Source organism: Phacochoerus africanus, chromosome 8 (assembly GCF_016906955.1).
Source record: "Phacochoerus africanus isolate WHEZ1 chromosome 8, ROS_Pafr_v1, whole genome shotgun sequence".
NCBI classification, from domain to species: domain Eukaryota; kingdom Metazoa; phylum Chordata; class Mammalia; order Artiodactyla; family Suidae; genus Phacochoerus; species Phacochoerus africanus.
In genome coordinates this window covers 61421816-61432237 of record NC_062551.1, presented here as the reverse complement: position 1 = coordinate 61432237, position 10422 = coordinate 61421816, and the positions used below count along the sequence as shown (strand labels likewise).

The 10422-nt window shown below is 51.8% G+C and overlaps 1 protein-coding gene across 3 annotated transcripts; it reads right to left on the bottom strand.

The window, feature by feature from the left end:
• Positions 1-244: 244 nt before the first annotated feature.
• On the bottom strand, positions 245-9177 carry ZNF304 (zinc finger protein 304). Of its 3 annotated transcripts, none has more exons than XR_007136346.1 (4): positions 8725-9177; positions 5896-6022; positions 1903-4025; positions 245-327 (listed from the first exon to the last, which is right to left on the bottom strand). XR_007136346.1 is itself a non-coding variant. In XM_047790746.1 (3 exons), exons 1-3 carry the CDS (start codon positions 8755-8757, stop codon positions 2200-2202), a joined length of 1986 nt encoding a protein of 661 aa, XP_047646702.1. In that variant the 5' UTR covers positions 8758-9177; the 3' UTR covers positions 1284-2199. The 3 variants fall into 3 exon arrangements, 1 of the variants encoding a protein (XP_047646702.1); XR_007136347.1 differs by lacking the exon at positions 245-327 and adding an exon at positions 1284-1582; XM_047790746.1 differs by lacking the exon at positions 245-327 and having other exon boundaries at positions 1284-4025.
• Between the last annotated feature and the right edge of the window lie 1245 nt (positions 9178-10422).

Sequence of the window (10422 nt, the reverse complement as noted above, 5' to 3'; positions counted from 1 at the left end):
ATTTCTGCTATACAGCAAAAGGACTTAGTTATACACATATATACATTACTTTTAAATGGCCATGCCCGAAGCACATGGAGGTTCCCAGGCTAGGGGTCGAATCGGAGCTGTAGCCACCGGCCTACGCCAGAGCCACAGCAATGCAGGATCCGAGCTGCGTCTGCGACCTACACCACAGCTCACGGCAACGCCGGATCGTTAACCCACTGAGCAAGGGCAGGGACCGAACCCGCAACCTCATGGTTCCTAGTCGGATTCGCTTCTGCTGCAACATGACAGGAACTCCTGTCTTCATTATCTTGATTGAAGTGATTTCATGCTCACAGGCTGAAACATAACACGTTTTACACTTTATATCTATACATGCCATTTATTTCATGACACCATGCCTCAATAAAGATGTCAAGAACTAAATGTTCGCCACAAAAATCCATATTTACCATTCCTCTTGGAAAGTCTCATCTGCCAACCTTCCAGCTCTAACCATATCCCTCTCATACAATTGAGAGGGATACTGCCGCAGTATCACAAAAACTGGAGGACAATGAAGTCCACATTCACTTCAGTCACTAGGAATGTCTGCTGGGCCAGAGGAGCCCTGCCTCTGGATCTCTCTTCTGTTGGTGTTGGGTCCCTACCTGTGCAGGGATGGCCATAACATTACAGCCCAGGGAGGTACAGGAATCCCTGCAACTTTTTTCTTTTGTCCTTTTAGGGCCACACCCATGGCATATGGAAGTTCCCAAGCTAGGGGATGAGTCAGAGCTGTAGCCCTGGCCTACACCACAGCAACAAGGGATCCGAGCTGCATCTGTGACCTACACAGCTCACGGTAATGCTGGACCCTTAACCCACTGAGTGAGGCCAGGGAGCGAACTGGCATCCTCATGGATACTACCGAGTTCGCTAACCGCTAAGCCACGACACAAACTCCCCCATAACTTTCGATTATTAACTGTGAGAGTGGCCCTGGCCACAGGAGATGCAGGTATCTGAAGGTCCTGGGAATTTCCGTACACATTCATGCCACACAGCCAAAATCACACGGACGTTGGAGACGCCTCCGTCACAACAGACACACACCCTCTCATTAGCCAGTCACCCCACTCCATTATTTCTAAACCAACTCTGATTCCCACCTTGCCCTTCAGCCTTCCAGTCAATGACACCTGCCTATGGGATCCTGGACACCAGCGATGGCTCCCTCACAGGCCCCGGAAACAGAAATCCCTCAAAAGTGCTGGGGAAAGGGAACATTCTCTAGGAACAAAGAATCCAATTCATGCTGCTTCCAGAAGGTTTTCACACCAACTATGCCCTCCTCAGGCTCACAGAAATCCTGACTTCCAGGTCACAGGATTTGGCACACAAAGCTCCTCAGTCTCTTTGAGCAAGCCTGGGCCAACAATGCAAACTAGACTGAGAGCTGTCCCCTGCCACCCAGCTGTCCCTTCTGAGGCACATACAGTTGATGTCAACCATAGGTGTTCCTCCCTTCATGGCAGCAGAACACAACGTTTCTCAATCCGTTACACACGGTGACCGGATCCAAGAGGAAAGACGGCCACACGGGCTCTTCTCCCTGCACAAACCAGAGGAGCAGGGGCAGGGAGGTCCAAAGGTGGGCGACTTGGAAGCCAGAGAAGTCAGTCACAGCTGTCACATTACAGTCAATACTGTCCGGGAAGAAGGGAAAACTTGTCTGGAAATCCCCAGCAGACTGTAGTTCAGATCCTTTCAGCCAGAGCTAAACATGGTCACTCAGAACCAGTCATGGGGCAGGAAGAGAGGAGGTTCAGTGGGCTCAGAACATTCATGACCCCCTCCCAGGAAGAGGGGAGAGAGCACAGGGTCCACCCTTCCTGAGCATACTGGAGTAAGAGACAGACACCGGGGACTTACCAGCTGGCAGCAAGGAGGTGGCTTTCGCCATAGGCACTGGCAGGGACAGAACTCTGTCAAGAGCCCTGGGCAGTTCAGAAAGTCAGTGCACCTCAGGAAACCTTCTCACCTCCGTAGTGCTTACTGGGAATCTCCCCAGGATGAATGTACCCTTGTAGCAGCTTGACCTGCTGGCTGCTGGCTCCCTTACAAAGGGCACGCACAGAGCTTCTCTGGTGTGATTCCTATTTTCTTGCACAGGACACAGCACATTTTCTGCATTCATAAAGCCAGTGTCTGGTGTGAACTTCTGGGGTGCTAAATAAGCTTAAGAGATGTAGCTAAAGGGCCACCAAAATTGTTGCATTCATGAGGCCCTTCTCCAGTGTGAACTTTCTGGTGCCGAACAAGATGGGAGCTTCTGCTATAGGCTTTCCCACATTCAGTGCACACGTAAGGCTTTTCACCAGTGTGAACTCTCTGGTGTAGAATGAGGCTGGAGTTGCGGCTAAAGAATTTCCCACATTCACCGCATTCATAAGGTCTTGCTCCAGTGTGAACTTTCTTGTGCTGAACAAGGTGAGAGCTACTAATGTAGGCTTTTCCACATTCACTGCACACATAAGGCCTTGCTCCACTGTGAACTCGCTGGTGTAGAATGAGGCTGGAATTGTGGCTAAAGCATTTCCCACATTCTCTGCACTCATAAGGTTTCGCTCCAGTATGAATTCTCTGGTGAACAATGAGATTAGAGCTATGGCTGAAAAATTTCCCACACTCACCACACTCATAAGGTCTTTCTCCAGTGTGGATTTTCTGGTGCTGCACTAGTGTGTCTTTACGGCTGAAGGCCTTTCCACACTCACTGCACTCATAAGGCCTTGCTCCAGTGTGAATTATCTGGTGCTGAACAAGTGTGTCTTTGCAGCCAAAAGCCTTCCCGCATTTGCCACAAACATAAGACTTTGTTCCAGTGTGGACTCTCCGATGTTTAATGAGGCTAGAGTTATGGCTAAAGAATTTTCCACATTCAATGCACTCATAAGGCCTTGCCCCAGTGTGAATTCTCCAGTGCTCAATAAGGTGGGAGCTTTGGCTGAAGAATTTCCCACATTCACTACACTCATAAGGCCTTTCTCCAGTATGAAATCTCTGGTGCTGAACAAGTGTGTCTTTACGGCTAAAGGCTTTTCCACATTCACTGCACTTATAAGGCCTTTCTCCAGTGTGAATTCTCTGGTGCTGAACAAGGTGGGAGCTTCTACTGTAGGCTTTACCACATTCACTGCAGTCATAAGACCTTTCTCCTGTGTGAACCCTCTGGTGCTGAATAAGTGTGTCTTTGCGGCTGAAGGCCTTCCCACATTCATTGCAAGTATAATGTCTTTCTCCATTGTGAAATTTCTGGTGCATTTTTAGGTGAGACAGCTGAATGAAGGCCTTTCCACACTCCCTACATGCATGGGATGCTTCTCCACTATGAATTTTTCTGTGATGAATAAGAGCTGACTTCTCCTTGGACATATTCCCACATGGAAGGCACCTAAAGTCTCTCACTTCACCATGAGTCATCTGCTTGCCAAGCAGAGGGAAAGTGTTCAGGAAGGCTTTCCTGTCATCACTGTATCCGAAAAGCATCAGTACATCACGGTCTCCCTGCTGCTGCCCGAGCCCAGGGCTGTGTGGAAAAGACGCCACAAATGCAGCTCCTTTGCATGGACTTGTTCCGTTGTGAATGTTTTGGTCCTGGAAGAGGCCAGAGCTAGCCGGGAAGTCCAGCCCTGCCTCCATCCAAGTCCAGGGTCTCCCTAAAGTATGGACAGCACAGTGCTTCCCAAATGAGGCCCCATGATCATCCCCTTGGACGGGATCCTTCCTGGTATATTGCTGCTGGTGGTGATACAAGCTGTCACTGCACAAGAATCCTCGTCCACAGGGGTCCCACGTGTACAGTTTCTGTGCAGGGCATGATCCCTGCTGTCCAGCCAGGTGCCAAATGTCTTTCAAGAGGGGGTCACATATCTCACATGGGTGGGCTTTCTGGATAAATGGGAATGCCTCGGGAGTCCTGAACTGTGACACTCCTTCTACAAAAGTGCTCTGCTCAGAAGGGGCCTCCTCATAGTCTGCTTCACACCAACAACCTGAAAGCAAAGAAATGCTAGTGAAGGACATGCTGACTTTGGTAGGAAGTGGCAACTTCACCACATGTGCATGTGTGACAAACCAATGAATAGTCTGCTGGCTTTTGGCAGGATGAGGGGACCAGGATCAGAGTGAGAAGAGCCTCCTGTCAGCTCTGGGCCTCTAAAGGAAGAGCACAAATGATGGGTAAAGACACAATGACAGAGTACAGGAAGCAGAGCAGAGGTCTCCAGCTCGGTCCTCTACAAAGGCTTTCAGCAGGGCTGCTGGGGTCAGGGGAGCTCTGCGCAGAGGGTGTGTCCAGGCCCAGGGATTCTGACTGCAAGGAAGTAGCTGGTTCTGAAGGACTAAGTAAGGATATGAGCACAACTCATGACACATTCAACTAAAGCAGCCAGGGAGTTCCCTGGTGACACACTGGATTAAGGCTCATACGTTGTCATGGCTGTGGCTTGGGCCACTGCTCTGGTGCGGGTTCAATCCCTGGCTCAAGAACTTCTGCATGTCACAGGTGCAAATGAAAAACAAATTAACTGAAGTAGCCAATGCTGCAGACAGAGAATGAGTGAGACACGGAGGTCAGAGAGGTGGGGAAAACAGCCAAGGGATGGAAACAGAAGAGAAATGTCACATGGGCAACGTGCCACAAATGGGGAGGGAAAGGCAGAGGCGAGGGAGCGCTCGAGGTCTTGGCAAGAGAACACTGGTGAACACCAAGCAGGCTGATGGTCTGATGTGAGCCCAGCCCTCAGATGCCTCTCGGCTCCCACGCCATAGGGCTGGGCCCTCTCTGGCCTCTCTCACTGTGGCTGACCCGTCAGGGACACAGTCCTTTCTGTCCTGCTCCACCTGAGCAACTGCGTGGGATCTTGAGAAGGAAGCTGTAGAGAAAATGCGGAGCAGACGACTGGCCCAGACAGACCCAGGTCACGGAAAAGGAAAGAACACGTTAAAGACAAAAAACCCCAAACCCACTAAAGTGGGACTTGGCAGAGCATCCCTGTGACCTCCCCAAGCAGTGACCCCAGGAGTGCCTACAATTCCTGGCACAGTCAAGGCCAAGAAATGTCAGTCAGGAGGATGAAGGCAGAGCATGGCTGCCAAGGCCTCAGGGGTCTGCAAGTGCCCTGCCCTGCAGGATCTGTCAGGCAGACTCGGAAGCATCCTGAACTCCTCGCCCAGTTCTGAAAGGCGCTGGGACTGCTCAGTGAGGGAGGGGACCCGCATATGGCCCAGCCCTGGCACTCACAGCACCTCCTCTGGAAACCGTAGAAGTGGGGGAGAAGTCTCACTGCTGTGTCTGGAGAGAAAGAGCAGCCCCCAGGGAGCTGAACAATTATCACACCCCAAGGACCTGGGAGTGGGTGTGAGGGCCTGTGGATGGCAGCCCCTAAGTCGGCCCCCAGGAAGACTAGCCGCCCGCTGTTCTTGTTCTTGTGGAAGCTGCCTCTCTAGATAGGAGGCTGGACTGTCTGACCCGTTTCTATGGAACACACCACGGCAAAACGACGGCACCATTCCTTCCAGGTCAGGTTAGAAAAAGACCAGCTATCATCCTAGACACACTCTCTTGCTCGCCTGCTCAGACAAAAGGCCACTTCTGTGTTATGAGGGACCCTCTGGACAGGCCCCCACGAAAAGAAAGTGAGGGAGGCCTCTGCCCAACAGCCATGAGGAACTCAGATGAGGGCACAGCCTTGCTGACAGCCTGACTGAAAGCGCATGAGAGGCCCTCAGCCAAAGCACCCGGGTGAGCTGGGATGAGGGTCCTGCTGCACTGAGACCTAAACGACGCCTTCTTCTTGTTTTAAGTCACTATCTTTTGGAGTGACTTGCCACGTGCCAAGAGAGAAGTAAAACAGGACTTACCCAACGATGACACAAGTGCAAAGTTCTCCAGCATCACGTCTCGGTACAGGAGTCTCTGAGCTTCCTCAAGGAGCTCCCACTCCTCCCGGGAGAAGTACACGAACACGTCCTCAAAGGCCACACAGCCCTGCCATGATGGAGACAGGTGAGCCCAAAGACAGCAGGACTCCCCAGTCTAGCCACTCACCTACCCACCCCCGGCCCCTCCTCCCCGGCCTCCCCACTCAGACGTGACAATAGCCCTTGACAACACTAGTGCTGCTCTCTCCTGTCCCTCTGATCACTGTGTGCACCCAGAGCAGACCCGCTAGGAGGGCAGACAGATACTGTGGAAGCCATGGGTATGAAGGGCACCGACACTCTCCCACTGGCACATTCAGACCACCTCTCCTGGACACAACTTTAAGACCATCAGTTGACACGCCTCCCACCACATCCATCACGCTCTTCACCTTACTTTCCTTGTATCTGTGACCCACCCCCCATTAACACTGACAATCTTCTGACCCATACCATATGCCAGGGAACCCCCACCCTGAGACCCTGTGCACACAGCACCCAGAAAAGCACTCATGTCTTTATGATAGGCAGCACTGCCACCCAGGTGTGTAAGCAAGGGACCCGGTCCTCAGTTCCCAGTTTTGACTTCCTTGTTATTAAAGGCAGGATGTCACAGCTCCAACCCACTTCACAGGCTGGCCACCATGTTGAACTTTTTCAACCAGAAAACCCCTGCCCAGAACTAAGGACCTGCGTCCAGCTTGATCCTGAACTAAGGTGTCTCTAGGACTTCCTATACTAAACATGATAAAAGCCTAACTCCTGGCGTTCCCATCGTGGCACAATGAAAACAAATCTGACTAGGAACCATGAGATTGCAGGTTGAATCCCTGGCCTCGCTCAGTGGGTTAAGGACCTGGCGTTGCTGTGAGCTGTGGTGTAGGTGGCAGACACCACTCAGATCTGGCGTTGCTGTGGCTGTGGTGTAGGCCAGCAGCTGTAGCTCTGATTAGACCCCTAGCCTGGGAACCTCCATATGCCACAAATGCGGCCCTAAAAACCAAAAAAAACCTAACTCCTGACGTAGACACCAAAAATTACTCTGCCATCAAACTGCCCATCTCAGATGATGACACTTGCATCATCCTATCAGATAAAGCAAAAAAACCCAAACCCGACCCTTGGTCATCCATGACCCTTTCTCTCATGTACTTTTCCTGTCAGAAAATCCATTCTCCTGACTTAAACAGATCCAAACTCCACCAACTCCTCTTACTCTGACAGCCATCCCTCCAGGCCAGCCACCATCAGCATTCATGCGGACTACTGCAGGAGGCTCCTCCCTCATTCCCTAACTCTGTCCTCAACCAGTCAGCTCCCAGAGAGAGCCTGTTAAGATCACATTTCTATTCTGCTCCAACTCTTCAATGTCTTTCACCACCTTCAGAACACCAGTCCAGCTCCTCAGCCTAGCATTCTTATCTGACTCTTGGCCCTTTTTCCAAGAAACATGATTAAGACCGTGGTTCCCTGAGGACTCCCAACTCAATCTTACCTCCAAGCATTTGCACATGCTGGCCCTGGGTCGAGTACACCCTTCTAGTTCTCATCTTATTGGCTGTAAGCAGTAGGGACCTCTTCATATAACTCTCACCTAGCTTCAGGATGCTGGGCTTGAAACGAGGCCCTCAGACTCAAGTGCAAAGGGAGGGACAGGTGAAGAGACTCAGAATACCACTATGCCTTATCAGAAAATCTCCATAAGCCAACTTTTTAACTTTCTAATTTAAAAATTTTTTTGCTTCTTAGGGCTGCACTCGCAGCATATGCAGGCTCCCATGCTAGGAGTCGAATCGGAGCTACAGCTGTCGGCCTACACCACAAGTCACAGCAGCGCCAGATCCTTAACTCACTAAGCAAGGCCAGGGATCAAACCCACAGCTTCATGGTTCCTAGTCAGATTCGTTTCTACTGCACCACAACATGAACTCCTCAGCCCTACATTTAAAAACATGCAGGGAGTTCCCATTGTGGCTCAGCGATTAACGAACTCAACTAGTTTCCATGAGGATGTGGGTTTGATCCTTGCCCTCGATTGGTAGGTTAAGGATCCGGCATTGCCGTGAGCTGTGGTGTAGGCTGCAGGCACAGCTCAGATCCTGCATTGCTGTGGCTGTGGCATAGGTTGGCAGCTAGAGCTCCAATTCGACTCCTAGCCTGGGAACTTCAATATGTCACAGGTGCAGCCCTAAAAAGACAAAAAAAAAAAAAAAGGGCAGGAAATCCATACACTTCTCTAACCTCCACTGCCACCACTCTGGTCCACCCACCGTCAACACTCACCTGAGCTATTTCAGCAGACTCCACCCTGGTCTCCCTGCCCACCCACAGGCTTCCCCCAGTCTTTCCATTCTGCAGCCTGTCAACACCTGAGTCAAAACACTTCCCTTCTCAGTTACAAACCTTCCACGGTCCACCACCATCAGAAAGAGGACAAGCTCCTCAGGCTGCCATGCCAGACCAGACCCCTGACTGCCGGCTCTCTGTTCTCAGCAAACAGCACACTGCCCTGCTGTTTCCAGACACTCCTAATTCATTCTCACCTCCAAGCGTTTGCACAACTGGCTTCTGTGTCTTGAAAACCATTCCACACCTCATCCCATCCATACTGGGAACGGGAGCCTCAGCACATAACCGCCGAGAATGACGCCCAGCAGAGGCGTCCTTTACCCGCCAGAGAAGGGAGCGATGAAGGCGAAGGGGTGAAGACCCTAGAACACACCATCCCCTACACCCGAGAGGTGAGGGCCTGAGGAACCCTCCACTCACCTGAGCCCGGTCCATGAGCCCCGCGGCCGCCATGGGATCCTGTGAGCAGAAGAGGGTTGAGGAGCCGGGGAACGGAGCGGGTTCTGTGAGAAGAGCCGAACCCCCACACGCACAATGGGCGGTGACCTCAGGATGACTGTCGCCCTCCCAGCCCCAGTCTCCCCCTTGTAGAAACGCGCACAAGGATCAGGGTGCCATCTCGGGAGGCGGACGAGGCCAGAGAGCCGGGACGAAGGCCTCGGAAAGCGCGCAGCCCCGGCCGACACCTCCGCGCAAGGCGGCCCGTCCCACGACGGACACCATGGATCGTAATAACGCCACAGGGTGAGAGCCTATCCTCGTTACTGTCCGTCCCTGCTCGGCTCCTAACAGTGGCATGAGAGGGGACGCGGTCCAGGACTCCCAGCCTCCACAGCCACTCCGGACAGCCTCGGCTCGCGCAAAAGACGTCACGACGGCGCCGCCGGAAGTCCCGCCTCTCCCGGCTCCGATGGCAGGAAACGTCTTTGGAGCGTCGCGGAGGCTCCTGGCTCAGACTTCTGGGTAGAGGAGTTCGTAACCTGCTTCCAATCCGGGAAAGGGTAGCTTTCCTGTCCCTGCCTGCCGCTGCGCAGAGTCCGGTGGGCGGAGAAGGTTCGTAGAAAAATTGCCTCTCTCAGTGTCTAAGCTCCTCTTAAAGGCGACGCGCCCATATTTCCGCGGTCACTGGAGACAGCGCCTCTTCCTCCGCCTTCTCCAGCAGGTGGAGCCTTCTTTCATCCTGGGAGAGGTATCTCACCCAGGATGGCGACTGGGACTGGGACTTGAATGGAACGATGAATAGCCCTCGCTCGTGCAGACTTCCTGTAATAGCATGAGATGTTCCCCCTATTCTTTGATACTCAAAATTGGGTCAGCATCCCTTGTGAACTTACTAAAACTGCAGGTTCTAGGATTCAACCTACACCTGACAGAGAAACCCCGAGGGTGGGCGGTCTCATTAATAGTCATGACCATCGCCTCCCCCAAAGTACAACAACTAAAATGAGAAAATACTACACCCTACCTCATGAGAAGTGAGAGGAAAGTGCTTGGAACAAAGCATGGTTTTTAATACACACAAGCTGATAACTGCTATTATTCATCATCTCCACAAGGTTCTCACATACACATACAGGAGGATATCAGAGGCTTCTCTTTGACAAGTCACTAATATTATATACATATACCTTTTTTTTTTTCAAGACTGCACCCTCGGCATATGGAAGTTCCTAGGCCATGGCTTGCATCTGAGCTATAGCTGTAGCAACAGCCAGATCCTGTAATCCACTGCATACGCTAGGGATCGAACCCATGCCTCCAAAGTGATCCAAGCTGCTGAAGTCAGATTCTTAATCTACTGGAACTTAACCACCCAGGAACTTCATTGATGCTTTTTATTTTATTCTTTTTTTAGGGCCAAACCCGAAGCATGTGGAGGTTCACAGGCTAGGGGTCAAATCAGAGCTACAGCTGCCGGCCACACCACAGCCACAGCAACGCCAGATCCGAGCCGCGTCTGTGACCTACACCACAGCTCACTGCAGCGGCGATCCTTAACCCACTGAGCAACGGCCAGGGATAGAACCCGCAACCTCGTGGTTCGTAGTAGGATTGTTTCCCACGTGCTATGAGGGGAACTCCAATCCTATTTTTTATTTAATTTAATTTATTTTTTTA